This window comes from Mesocricetus auratus, unplaced genomic scaffold (assembly GCF_017639785.1).
Source record: "Mesocricetus auratus isolate SY011 unplaced genomic scaffold, BCM_Maur_2.0 Super-Scaffold_100009, whole genome shotgun sequence".
Lineage (NCBI taxonomy): Eukaryota > Metazoa > Chordata > Mammalia > Rodentia > Cricetidae > Mesocricetus > Mesocricetus auratus.
Window position 1 is genome coordinate 66,642,853 of NW_024429193.1, and position 14,729 is coordinate 66,657,581.

The 14,729-nt window shown below is 45.3% G+C and overlaps 1 protein-coding gene across 8 annotated transcripts in view; it reads right to left on the bottom strand.

The window, feature by feature from the left end:
• The window catches only part of Gon4l (gon-4 like), a 59,089-nt gene extending 45,957 nt beyond the window's left edge, over positions 1-13,132 (bottom strand). For 3 of the 8 annotated variants that reach the window (XM_040752434.1, XM_040752435.1, XM_040752431.1), the window contains exons 1-3: positions 12,969-13,045; positions 10,825-11,355; positions 987-1,178 (exon numbers count right to left, since the gene is read on the bottom strand). In XM_040752434.1, the coding sequence (XP_040608368.1) occupies positions 987-1,178; positions 10,825-11,329 (697 nt within the window). In that variant the 5' untranslated portion in view covers positions 11,330-11,355; positions 12,969-13,045. Of the gene's footprint in view, positions 1-986; positions 1,179-10,824; positions 11,356-12,968; positions 13,046-13,066 lie in introns of those variants that run through there. The other 5 variants (XM_040752438.1, XM_040752432.1, XM_040752437.1 and 2 more) reach the window with 3 other exon arrangements.
• Between the last annotated feature and the right edge of the window lie 1,597 nt (positions 13,133-14,729).

A 14,729-nucleotide genomic window follows, 5' to 3' on the forward strand; every position in this document is an offset into this window, starting at 1 on the left:
CACGACCTGGGTTCAATCCCCAGCATGACATACACTTGTAATCTCCACCTCTTGGGAGCAAGAAACAAGAAAATCAGACATCAAATTTCCCAAAAGTTGTTCTCTTACCTCAGTGCACGCATGCACACACACACACACACACACACACACACACACACACACACACACACACACACACACACAAACACAAAAAATCACCATCAATTTGCCTCAGCTACATAACAAGTTCTGGTCCAACCAAAACTAGAAAAAAAACAAAACAAAACCAGCCATCTACCTATGGGGTCAGGGCAGTGGACCCACTAAGAGATGGGAAAACAAGATACAATGATACAATGAAAATGAAAACAATGTACAATAATAGCCTCTAAACAAAACAATTCTTTGGAAATTTTTTGGAAAAAAAAACCCTGCCACCACTGAACTGGTACCCCCAATTATACCAAGAACAGGAAAGTTAGAAATTTACTAAATACACCTAACAAGAAATTAAAATGCTGGTAATATGGCTCAAGGGTAAAACGTTTTAAGGCTAGCATACCAAAGTTCTAGGTTTAATTTCTAAAACAAAAAGAAAAATGAAAACAAAATATTCAAACAACAGAACATTAAACAGCAATAAAATGAACAATCTGCAATTTTAGGCAGTGTGAATGAATTTTATAAAACAGAGTAGAAAACAACCACCAAAAGCAAATATACCTACTCCCATTTGTTTTATAAAGACAAAGAGGCTGAATGAGCACATGCTAATAGAAGTAAGGGTTTATTACTATCAAAGCGTTCAACTAGTAACTGAAGGGGAAGACAAGGTTGATCTCTACGTAGAGTTCCAGATGCTGCCATTATCTTGACAGAAAACCCCGGTGAGCTGACATGTACAGTCACTATACACATATTATATGCTTCAACAGTCTGTTGCTTTGATGCTGCCTCAATTGTTTTTGTTTTGTTCTGTTTTAATTAAAAAGAAAAAGAAAGCCTACCCATTGGAATAAAGAGTCCACCATCCTCCTTCTCTTCCTCAGGTTGGTGAACCAGAGTTCTGAGTGGCTTTTCTTGAGGAAAGGCAGAACCATCTGGCTGGAATGGTTTCCTAGGCTGGGCTCCTGGTTTTGCGGACTGGCTGCCAGATGACAGAAAAGGTAACTCCTCTCCAGAATGCATCTGAAGTTTTCCTAGAAGAATCGCAAACAATGCTCCACACTCTGCTCGTTCTTAATCACACGCTACCGCAGAATTAGCATCCTTTTCTAAGATCTTTATGTTAGACACCTCCATTAAGCATACTATACACATGGGCTTTCCCTTCTTTTCAAGGTTTCCCAAAACAAATAACAAAATGAAAACTCAGATCCAAATTATTCACCTATAATTCACAGAATGAACTAGACAACTGCTGCAATAACATTTGAATTCAAATATGCTTTGAACTCTATGCTTTCCTAAGAAAAAGAAGACCTTTTCAGGGTTTAGTTCAGTGGTAGAGAGTTAGCCTAGTACATATGACTGCTCTGGGTTCAATTCACAACACTGACAACCAGATGATTACAGAGACAATTATTTAGACTTGACCAATAACATTAAAATAACACGAGAAAAGATACAAAAATGTCCAAAGTAGGAGCTGGATCAGAGGTTAAGAGCATTGGCTGTTCTTGCAATTCCGGGCACCCATACTGCAACTCACATCCACCTGTAACTACAATTCCAGGTGATCTAATGTCCTCTCCTGCCCTCTATAGGCATAAGGCAAGCACCTGGTATACAGATAGGCAAAACACGCACACATCAGCAGTGGTCTGCTTGAGAATGAGCCCCATAAGCTCATATATTTGCATGCTTACTCCTCAGCTGGCGAACCGTTTGAGAAGGGTTCAACCAACTAGGAGGTACAGACTTGTTGGAGGAAGAGTGGCACAGGGGGCGGGCTTTGAGGCTTCACAAAGGCCCATGCCAGGCCCAGGGGTTCTTTGTCTGTGGATTAGAAATGTCAAGTCTCAGCTACTGCTACAGCATCATACTTGCCATCATGCTGCCATACGCCCTGGCAACGTGATCCTGGACTAATCTACTGAAATTATAAGCCAGGACCCAAATAAATACTTTCTTTTGTAAGAGCTGCCTTGGCCACAGTGTCTCTTCACAGCAGTAGAAACTACTAACTACAACAGACAAAAATTTTTACATTTGTAAAAATAAAACAATGTCTCAGGCATACTGGCACACAACTATGGCCCTAGCACTGGGGAGGTTGAAGCAGAAGGATATTGAGTTTAAGGCTTAGGCTCCATGGCGAGGCTAGGCCTCTAAATAAATAAATAAACAAACAAACAAACAAATGCAGTCATTCCTGACTCTATAAATAGTTTTACAGAACAAATAAATTAATGTACCAGGAATTATTAAATACATACTATCAAAAAGAATCATGAAAGTCAACTGGTCAACACAGGCATTTTGAGAGAATCACTGTAAATTGGAGGACAGTCTGATCCACATATGGAGTTTCAGGAAAAAGAAAAACAAAATCAAGTTGTCATAGAAAGAAGACTCACTCATATGCTAGATGGCACATGTCAGCACTGGGAACACAGAAGAAGGAAGGCCAACTACAAAGCGAGACTGTCTCACGAGAGAGAGAGAGAGAGAGAGAGAGAGAGAGAGAGAGAGAGAGAGAGAGAGAGAGAGAGAGAGAGAACTATTCCTGGGAGGAGCTGTCCTTTGATTTCCAAACCCTCATATGCACTAACACACACAAGCACACAAGCAAACAGTAGAGCTTGGCACATCAGCCCAACCCTGGGGAGGCAGAGGCAGTCAGATCTCTGGGTTTGAGGCCAGTCTGGTCTACAGAGTGAGTTCCAGGTAGCAAAGATGTATGTTGAGACCCTGTCTTTAAAACTAATTTTTTTGAGAGAGTCAAGCACAGCACTGAGGAGAGGGAAGTGTAGAGCAGGAGTCCAACTGTACCATCAACTGAGATGGCTTGCTACCTTCAGACCAGCCCAAAGACGAGATTCTCAAAGAGAAAACATTCAACATAAAAAGAAACCCATGTTCTAAAAGAAAGAAAAGAATACATCAGCACTTGCATATCACAAAATATCTCTGAGATATACCCAAGAAGCCACTACAGGGGACCAAAGGGAGAGAGTGGAGGGCAGGAGGCAGAGCAGGGACTGGAGAAACGCTCATCACTTCACGAGCATAAGGGGCAGTCTGATACTCACTGAACTCTGTATTCATTTCTTTGGGGTTTCCTTGGGGAGAGTGGTTGGTTTTATTCTGACATATGGGTTGGGAACACAGGCTTTAATGGCTGAACTGTCTCTCAGCCCTTGTTTTTATTTTGAGACAAGGTCTCCCTACATAGCTGAAGCTAGCCAGGAGACATAGTGCCCTGCCTCAGCTTCCCAAAGGCAAACATTACAGGTACATACCACCACACCTGGCTACTTTCTACATTTCCGGAATGTTTTTTGTGTGTTTGCATAGTTTCCAATTAAACTTGATTACAAAAGGAACCAAGTGTCAGTAAGATGTAGCTTAGTGGAGTTCATGAGTAACAAGCATGGGGCCTGGACTGGATAAACAGGGAATGGTACATCCCAGCAAGAGGGAAGTAAAGGCAGGAATATCACAAGTTCAAAGCCAGCCTAGGGTATACATAAAACTCAAGGCTAGCCTGAGCTCATAAGACACTCAGGAGGTAGAGGCAGGTGCATCTCTGTGAGTTGAAGGCCAGCCTGGTCTATAAAGTTGCAGGACAGCCAAGGCTGTTAGACAGGAAAACTCTCTCTCTCTCTCTCTCTCTCTCTGGACGGGAAACGGGGGCAAGAATAAAGGAAGGAAGGAAGGAAGGAAGGAAGGAAGGAAGGAAGGAAGGAAGGAAGGAAGGAAGGAAGGAAGGAAGGAAGGAAGACACTGTCTCAAAAAAGGAAACCAAATCATTTATCACTGATTGTCACCCTATGGCCATCTAGATGGCTCTGGAACTTGAGGGCACCTGCAGTCTACTCTAAAGATCAACTTAGGCTCCCAGCACCCACATGGAAGCTCACAAGTGTCCTTACCTCCCATTCCAGGGGATTCCAGATCCCACAACCCCTGTGGCCTCTGGCAGCAGTATGTGAATGTGATACTTTTACACACAAGCAGGCAACACACACTCATACATTTAAGAAACAAAACAACAAAACAGCATTAAGTAGACAAGTGATGCACACCTGTTAATAACAGAACTCAAAAGCTGGCAGGTGGTGGTGGTGGTTTTTTTTGATTATTTGAAACAGGGTTTCTCTGTGTAGCCTTGTCTGTCCTAGAACTCACTCTGTAGACCAGGCTGTCCTGGAACTCACAGAGATCCGCCTGCCTCTGCCTCCCAAGTGCTAGGATTAATGGCGTGCACCACTACCTCCCAACAGCTGGTAGTTTTTAAGTGACAATATTCTGAGTCTTTGGCTCGAAGGAGAAAACAAAAAATGTATATCCTTTGCAATCTTCTGAATTATTATCGTATTGGTATTTTTAGTTTTACCTGAAACAAACATGCTCCTACTGGAGCATTACCCCAACAATAATAAAAATAGTCTTTATGGGCCGGGCATTGGTGGTGCACGCCTTTAATCCCAGCACTTGGGAGGCAGAGGCAGGCGGATCTCTGTGAGTTCGAGGCCAGCCTGGTCTACAAGAGCTAGTTCCAGGACAGCTTCCAAAGCCACAGAGAAACCCTGTCTCGAAAAACCAAAAAAGATAAAATAAAAAGTCTTTATTTTAAATAAACACTCAATCCTTAACACTTTTGTTCCTTCCTCCCTTTGTTTATAGACTCCAAAGTCACCTCCAGAGGCAACACGCAACAGGCTTTGTTTAACAAGAACTGTAGTAACTGCTCTCCAATCTACCAGGTCAAAGTTGACTGTAAGCAAGTGTGATTCCCAGAACCCACACAGTGGAAGGAGAGAACTGCTCTCAGTTATGTCCAGTCTTGGACTCACAGTGAATTCAAGGCCAGCTCAGGTTGAAAACAACTAACAGTAATTCTCCCAAGTACTGAAATTTCAGGTATGTGCTACACATTTGTCCTGCTTTCTTTCTTTTTTCTTTTGATTGTTTTGGATACAGGATCCCTCTATAAACCCCTTGACTGTCCTGGAACTCACTCTGTACACCAGGCTGGCCTCCAACTCACAGAGATCTGCCTGACTCTGCCTCCTGAGTGCTAGGATTGAAGGACTGTCCCAACATGCACACCCAGCTCTATATTTTTTTCTCCAAAGTCAGGTCTTATGTAACCCAGGCTGACCTCAATGTCACTGTATAACCAAAGATGACCTTGAATTCTACCCCCCATGTGGGGAGCTTCCATGCATGAGTCACTATACCCACAACTGGCCTTTTCTTGAGACAGAGTCTTGCAATGTACTCCTGACTGGACTCTAGCTTTAAGCAATCCTTCTATCTCAGCCTCCTGAGTGCCTGAATTATAGGTTAACACCACAATGCCCAGCTTACAATCTTTTGAAATGCATGCCAGCACCTTTCAGTCCATATAAAACTGCTCTTCAAAGTACATATATCCAGGTTGACAGCAGAGCCCTCAGCCAGGCGTTGGTGGTGCACGCCTTTAATCCCAGCACTCGGGAGGCAGAGGCAGGCAGATCTCTGTGAGTTCGAGACCAGCCTGGACTACCAAGTGAGTTCCAGGACAGCCTCCAAAGCCACAGAGAAACCCTGTCTCGAAAAACCAAAAAAAAAAAAAAAAAAAAAAGAGCCCTCTCCACTGGGACTTTTGTCACCTGAAACATCTGGAACTATTTCAAATTAGCCTACAATTTCGGTTTGGTTTTATGAAGCAGGGGCTCCTCTTCAGGCTGGCTTTGACAGACCCCAACTCAACATTTTTAGACCCCTAGCAACTAGCCCAGCATAGAGTAACTTGTTCTTCTGCCCTCTCCTGAGAAACCAGTGACCTCAAGATAAACTTAAAAGATAGCACTCCCTGATGCAGGAACTAGCTCACCACATTCCTGCTCAGTGTTTAACTGTACAATGCCCAAAGAATGCTTGCTTAAGATAACCTATAACCTTCCCGTTAAGGCATGAGTTATTACCTAACTTCCCCGTTCTTTATGGTGTTTGCCTAACTCCCCCATTCTTTATGGTTTTTCCCTTTAACCCCCCACAACTACAGCTACTGGGGGTCGAACTCCTGCCCCTGAGAGGGTTATGAGCTTGGCCCCATTGCACTGGTTCCCCGAATAAACCTCATATGCTTGCATCAAGAACGGTCTCTCTTAGCCGGGCGTTGGTGGAGCACGCCTTTAATCCCAATACTTGGGAGGCAGAGGCAGGCAGGTCTCTGAGTTCCAGGTCAACCAGGTCTACAGAGCGAGTTCCAGGACAGCCTCCAAAACAATACAGAGAAACCTTGTCTCGAAAAACCAAAAAAAAAAAAAAAAAAAAAAAAAAAATGGTCTCTCTTGAATTATTGGGGCATCAGCTTAACCCCGAGACTTGAGGGAGGGTCTCTCCACTCTGAGGGGTCTTTCAGCTTCAAAACCACACACGCATTGCCAAATAGCACTAGAAAACTTTTTTTGTTAGTTTGAGGGGTTTTGTTTTTTGCTTTTTACGAGACAGGGTTTCTCTGTACTGTTTTGGAGGTTGTCGGTCCAGCCCAGCCTCGAACTCACAGAGATCCGCCTGCCTCTGCCTCCCAAGTGCTGGGATTAAAGGCGTGCGCCACCACCGCCCGGCGTGTATTTTGTTTTTTGAGACAGGGTTTTGGTGTGGCTTTGAAGGCTGTCCTGGAACTAGCTCTGTAGAACAGAGCTGGTCTCAGAGATCCGCCTGCCTCTGCCTCCCGAGTGCTGGGATTAAAGGTGTGCGCCACCACCCAGCGCACTGGAACTCTTGATTCCCCTGCTTCTGTCTCCTAAATGCTGAGAGTTACAGATGTACTTCACCACACCATGTTGTTTTATTACGAATACAGTGTTCTGCCTGCATGTGTCCCTGCAGGCCAAGAGGGGGTACCAGATCTCATTACAGATGGTTGTGAGCCACCATGTGGTTGCTGGGAATTGAACTCAGGTCCTCTGGAAGACCAGGCAGTGCTCTTAACCTCTGAGCCATCTCTCTATCCCCACCACACCATGTTTTATGCCTTGTTGAGGCATGAACCTAGAACTTCATGAATGCTCGCAAGAACTCTAGAAACTCAACTACAGCCCCGCCCTTTAACTGTCCTTTAAAAAAAAATACTGTGGTGTGTGTATGTGTGTGTGTGTCTGTCTGTATGTTTATGTATGCCTGTGAGCTCATGAACACATGAGTATAGGTGTGTTCAGAGACCAGAAATGCTTTAACCACCCAACAGCTGCCTGTAAGCAACTCAAAGTAAGTGTTGGGAATTGAAAGTCCTTTGAAAGAGAAGTATGTGCTCTGAACCATTGAACCATCTCGACAGAACCAATTATTTTTTTTTTTTCCGAGACAGGGTTTCTCTGTATTGTTTTGAAGGCTGTCCTGGAACAGGCTCTGTAGATCAGGCTGGTCTCGAACTCACAAAGATCCTCCTGCCTCTGCCTCCCGAGTACTGGGATTAAAGGCATGCACCACCAACGCCCGGCTCCAATTATTCTTTTGAAATTAATTCATATATACTAATTCCCCTCCCTCCCTGTCTCTTCCATTTTTATAGCAAAACCATGCACGGTACAAAGTTCCTTTTCTTTGAAACTTTCTTCCTCTCACTTAGTCACACTGCTTTTTAGAACCATTAAAGACCTCCAGACTTAAAGGGGCTGCTGAGATGGCTCAGAGGTTAAGAACACTGGTTGCTCTTCTAGAGGCCCTGAGTTCAATTCCCAGCCACCACTTCATGGCTCACAACCATCTGTAATGAGATTTGGTGCCCTCTTCTGGTGTAGAAGCATACATGCAGGAAGAACTATATATAATTTAAAAATAAAATCATTTTTAAAATTATTTATCTTATTGGTATTTTGTTGCATGTATGTTTGTCTGTGAGAATGTTGAATACCCTGCAATTGGAGTTACAGACAGCTGTGAGCTACCATGTAGGCACTGGGAATTAAATCCAGGTCCTCTGGAATAATAGTGCTCTTAAACCAATCTCCAGCCCTAAAAAAAAGTCTTAAAAACAAAGATCTCCAAACATCCTTTGCTTTATTTATCCTGGGTGTGGAGTGTGGTAAGGATGCTCAACCCTGATAAGCACTGGCTGCTCTTCCAGAGGATCCAGGTTTGATTCCCAGCACCCACATGGCAGCCCACAACATACCTGAAACTCAGGTTCTAGGGAATCTTTGACACCCTCTTCCAGCGTTGGTGGGCACCAGGCACACTCACAGTACACAGACATACATGCAGACAGAAGACCCAAACACATAAGATGAACAGTTGGCTTTCTGACTAATGGTGGGAGGGAGAGACGGCTCAGCAGTTAAGAGTACACGTCTGTTCTTCCACAGAACCTATGTTCAGTACCCAGCATCACATGGCAGTTCAAAACCGTCGGAAACCCAGTTCCGGATTATCTGCTGCCTCTTCAGATCTCATTGCCACCAGATGTGAACATGGGTGCACAACAACAAACATGTGAGCAAAAAACTCATGCATAGAAAATAAATAAATCTTTCTTACAAAGTAATTAAAACTTAAATGAAAACAAAACCAACAAAGCTAGTTGCTGACGACCTCAGAGAGAGAAACAAGGCAGAGCTGGGGTTCTACCCAAGTCAGAGCATTCCCAGAACACAGGAGGCCCTAAGCTAGATGTTCATCACTACAAATAAACAGACTGTTGGAGACTGAGCGCAGACTTGATGGACACAAGAGCATTCTGTGGCTGAGCCTCACCTGCAGTCAAAACCCTAACTTCTGTTCAAAATTATTGTCTTTGCCTCCTAATACTTACTAACAGAGATTTGCCCTTATAGGCATATGTCAGAATAAATATGAACATAATTTAAAAGACAGAGAAAAATCAAAAATAGTATACACTATTTGAAATAGCTGAAATTATAGTGATCAGAAACAATACACATAGACACATACACATACACACACACACACACAAATAAGGGTCAAATCCAGGGCCATGAATATGTAAAGCAAGAGTCCCCAACTATTACCTATATCCCATCCCTTGGCTTTTGATAGAGTGTACTGCTCTATAATCCAGCTTCAAATTCACATATAGTAATCAAAAACTTAAATATGAACATTTTGGAAAATAATGAAAGCTAGCACAATAAGTAATTACCACTTTAGCACACAGAAAGTAGAGGCAGAAGAAGGCATATGCTGAAGCCCAGACAGGCCTGAGAAAGGAATTTCAGACCACCATGAGCTCCAGTGGACGACTTTATCTCGAAAAAGCAAAAGTAACTGTTCTAAAAAGAGAGAGAGAGAAATCAATAGGAGACCAGGGCTGTAACAGAGTGCATGCCTAGTATGTACAAGCCCCTTAGATCAACCTCTGGCACTGCAAACAAAGTAAGAGGTGGTGCTAGGTTTGCTTACCTATTAATAGTTACTGAGGACAAAAATTACAATACCTAAGTAAGAAACACAATGGTCTTTACAGCTGAAAACTGATCTGCCACTAAGTAACCTTTTCCTAATTCTTCTGAGATACTCAGTCACCATCCTCCTCTGTCTCTGTATCGCTATATAAATTGTCCTAGCCCAGTGTATATGCCACCACTCTGTCACCTGCAGCCTGCAGGTCCTTTACTCCAAAGAATTCGTCACCTCTAGAACCTCTTTCTCAATGTCCAAACAATAGTCTTCCTTAACCTGCTGCCATCTTCCACACAGCCAGATTTATGAATTCACAACTTAACAGAATACTCATAATTCACCTCTCCAGATGTGCAGAATAAAGGTTCAAAGTGAAAGGGGGATGGCAATGGATACAGACATGGCTCAGAAACTAAGAGCAAGAGTAGGTCTTCATCAGAACCCAAGTTTGATAAGTAGCACCCACATAGGGGGTCAAGACCATTCCTAATGTTACTTCTGAAGGTTCTGGCACTCTCCTCTGGTCTCCATGGTCACCAGGAATGTACAAAGTACATACATATGCATCCAAATGAAATACACATACACATCAATTTTTTAATGATGGAGCAACAACAGAGAATGCAGAGGTTGGATGTGAAAACAAACCTAGAGCCATTCATAAGGGTCACTGTGTTTAACGAGAAGAACAGTTCCAGGTGCAAGGCCACACCACAGAAATTTCCCTTCCAAACACACTTCTCTGTAAAGGCACCACAGACAGCAAGGACAAGCCAGGGGTGGCGGTGCACACCTTTGCTCCCAGCACTCCTGAGGCAGGTGGATCTCTGTGAGTTCAGGACCAGCCTGCCCTCCTTAGTGACTTCCAGGACAGCCAGAGCTATGTAGAGAGAAACTGACTCAAAAAGAGGAAAAGAAAACAACAAAATGGCACAGGTCACCTAACTGTCACTTATCTGAAAAGCTGGAGTCCAATGGGAAGAAGTACCTTCATGAGATATCTTGAGATGGGACCCACACTTAAACAGGCAACTCATTTACTTCTCATAAACAGCCCTTCTGTCATCTGAAGATAGGCGCATACAAGGTTTGGGAAAGCCTGCGTTCTGACTCAGCCCCTCCCCTGAGGCCAGGAGTGGGAGTTTTCACTTACAGCATCACAGTAGTACTCCAACAGTTAAGTGTGCAGCATCTACAATGCAGAGCTTCAGACCAGGGATGCTCAACCTAAACAGGCAAGAGAAAAGCACCCGAGACCATTCCCCTTACCTCCTTCTGCCCTGACTTCTCCATCCGGCTCTCCTGAAGGAGCTTCCACTATGACAGCATGATGCCCTTGGTCTTTTCTGGTAACCAGCCCAGGTGGGAAGACAATTTTCTTCCCTTTCCTTGAGGCCGTGGCCTCGAGTCTCTCTTTATCGATGTGTATAGTCAGGGAATGAGAAGACTCCAAGGAAGGAAGGGTGATTTCCTGAGAGATGGCTACATCAACAGCCTGCAAAACCGGTAAGTTTCCATGCTGGGTGAGCATCTTAGGGTGTAGAGACGGATCCTCCACGCTGAGCTGATTCTCTATGTCACGAGTGGAGTCCACCTCAGGGCACACTGCACTCTCATGATGCTGGCCCCAGGACAGTGACTCTGGCCCAAAGTCTTTAAGCTGCACTGATTCCGGCTTCACAGCTGACTCTAAGTCTAACTCATCTCCTTCCTGGTCATCCTGCTGGTGCACAGACTCTGTCACTGTAGCTCTTCTCTTTTTACAGGACAACATTGTACAAGTCCCACTTCTGGTCCATCCTAAAAGGATACAGGGCAAGCCTTGGTCACCTCAGTAGTGGTAACAGTAATAACAGAGTGGGAGTGTGGGGTGTGGGGGGGGGGGTAAACTCCTTCAATCCCAGCACTGAGGAAAAGGAGGAGGCCTATCTGTGACTTCAAGGACAGCCTGGTCTACAGAGCTAGTTCCAGGACAGGCTTCAAACCCTGTGGTGGGGTGGGGGAGTAGCAGTAATAACATTTGATCAGTTTTCATCTCATGATCCCCAAGCTCAATCATCCACGTAGGATTTGACACCAAATGCCTAGGACTTTTAGCACAGGATGAGACCCTACCTCAAATTAAATTCCATACTGAATGTTATGGTACCTTGACTAAGTGTTACCTTAATCTCATAAGTTTCTGCTACCTCAGGCTTCCTGAGATGGTACAGACCTCTCTTCCCAGCCTAGGAAAACAGGCAGGTGCATCTCTGTGACTTCACAGCATAACTGGTCCACACAATAAGTTCTAGGCCAGCCTGGAACTGCCACTTGCACTCACATCCAAATGACAACAGACAAGTAATCCAAAATTTTTAAAGTAACTCTTACAACATCACATTTCACTTTTGTAATCTCTGCTCCTTCATTCTCAAAGGCTAGGATATGTACTCAGTTGAGAAAGGGGAATCCTTAACTGCTGTCTCCAGAATCCAGCACGATGTGGATATGTAGGCAGTCACTGAGAGAGGAACTAATGAAAGTGGGCTTGAACAATGCTGCATTTGGACCAAGCACTGAGCGCTTACATAGGGACTGGAGGGTGACTTCTAGCTTGCTATCTAACTCGGGAAGATTTCAAACTTGTGATCCTGTAGCCTCCGCGGTGTTTATACTGAATTCCATTTTATGAATTAGGAACCCAAAGCCTTTTATGCATGTAAGGCAAGCACTCCAGCACCTGAGTACATCCCCGGCCTCTGGCTGCACCCTTCTTGACAAAAACACTTTGATAACGAGGTCCAAGAACAGAGAGTCACCGACAACCTTCAAGTCTGAAAGACCGCTCAAACGGTACTAGAGGAAACTTACTGCTGGCACGCTTAAAAACAAAGTTCCCTCCGACTCCAGGGTTTGATCTATAAAGCTAAGCTTAAGCCTCCGCAATTCCCGTTCTCTAGCCCGGTAAGGGAGGCCCTCACCGTAACAACCCAGGTTCTTGTCTCGGTAAAGCTTAATAACCTAGAGAAGATCCGTGGATCCTGTCATGGAGGGTATGAGTGAGGAGGGGAGTGGGAATCACCTAGGCGATTCCTTTATTTCACAGATGACTTGACGGGGTTCAGGGAGGGGGACCGCAGAAAGAGTGCGGGGAGAGGGGAGCAGCCAGGCGCTGCTCTGGCGAAACTGTGCGGGGATCGCGCCAAGGGCTTCGAACAACAGCATCTGTAAGAGTCCGCTCCTTGGAGACCAGGAGAGGTCAACCAAGGGAATGAACGCCAATCCGCCAGCCGCACTGCACCCCTGGGGGGTTGGCTGCGGGAAGAAATTCCAGAGGGGTCCTAGCTGCGCTCTCCTCGGCGCTCAACACTGGCCCAAGCCCGCACCACCATTCACACCCCGGCTACCCAACCCCTTCACGCATCGCGCACCCAGCCTCGGAGCAGACGCCCCTCATCCTGGGCCGCCACCGCCCCGGAGTCCCACGTCTAACGGGCCTCTTCCCGCCCCACCGCACACAACCAAGTACCCTCGGACGCCGGCCTGATCCCGCGGAAACCCCGCTTCGGCACCACCGGAAGTAAGGCAACGACACTGCCTGACGTGCGCGCCCCCGAGTCGCGTACACTGGACGTCAAGGAGCATGCGCGCAGCGATAAGCGCCATCTTCCTTTAGGGCCTCCTGAAGCCACAGGGCTAAGACGTCAGTTAAGGGAAAAAGGAACAGTGCTTTCCAACAGATGGATGGCTGGTAAACAGATGATGATAAGTAGGCAGGCAGGCAGGTAGGTAATACACGCTTAGCTTGGTAAAGCGTTTACCTTGAATGCTGGAAACTCTCGAGTTTGAATCCCAAAGCTAAATAAACCGAGTTTGGTGATGCACGCCTCTAATGGCAGCACTTCGGGCGTGGGAACAGAACGATCAAGACTTCGAAGCCATTCTCAACACAAATCCCGCTGTCTTGCCTATAAATAAATACTTGAAAGGCACTTCCCTGCCCACGCCTTTAATCCCAGCACTCAGGAGGAAGATGCATGCACATCTCAAGAGTGCTGGGCCTGCCGGGCTGTGGTGGTGCACACCTTTATTCCCAGCACTAGGGAGGCAGAGGCAGGAGAATCTTTATGAGTTCGAGACCAGCCTGGTCTATAAGAGCTAGTTTCAGGACAGTCTCCAAAGCCACAGAGACACCCTGTCTCAAAAGCGAGAGAGAGAGAGAGAGAGAGAGAGAGAGAGAGAGAGAGAGAGAGAGAGAGAGAGAGAGAGAGACGGAGAGAGCAGCCTGGTCTACAGGGGAAGTTGAGGACAAAGAGGAATATGCAGATAAACCCTGTCTCAATAGAGAACTGACCGGAGGGAGGAAGAGAAAAAAGAAAGAAAGACACTTCCTAGCTTTCTCTAACTAAACATCCAACTCAAAACTGGGGGTTGGGAATCCATAGTTTAAGTTGACAACTAATCACCCTATCCACAAAAAAACCTGGAATATAGAAAGAAGAGGAGAATTCCTAAAAGTCAGAAAGATGCTCTAGACACAAAAACCAAAGGCAGTCTAATAGCAGTTATCACACCTACAAAATATTATTCATTGTGCAAAATATTCTCACATTGCCTCTAGGTGATTTCATCTCCTGAGAATTCCTGTGGGCCAATGGATATTATTATCACTTTTTTCTTTATTAGAAACAACCTTGTTTTCCATGTCAATCCAATTCCCTCTCCCTGCCCTCCTCTGCTGCCTCCCACCTACCCCCATCCCATCCCCTTCGTGCTCCCCAGGGAGGGTGAGACCTTCCATGGGGGATCTTCAAAGTCTGTCATATCATTTGGAGCAGGGCCTAGGCTCTCCCCGTGTGTCTAGGCTGAGAGAGTATCCCTCTATGTGGAATGGGTTCCCAAAGTCCATTCTTTTTTTTTTTTTTTTTTGTTTATTGAGACAGGGTTTCTCTGTGGCTTTGGAGACTGTCCTGGAACTCACTCTGTAGACCAGGCCGGCCTCGAACTCACAGAGATCCTCCTGCCTCTGCCTCCCAAGTGTTGGGATTAAAGGCATGAGCTACCAATGCCCGGCTCCCAAAGTCCATTCTTACACTTGGGATAAATACTGATCCACTACCAGAGGCCTCGTTCAGGGGGTCTGGTTCAGTCCTATGCTGGTTTCCCAATTATCAGTCTGGGGTCCATGAGCT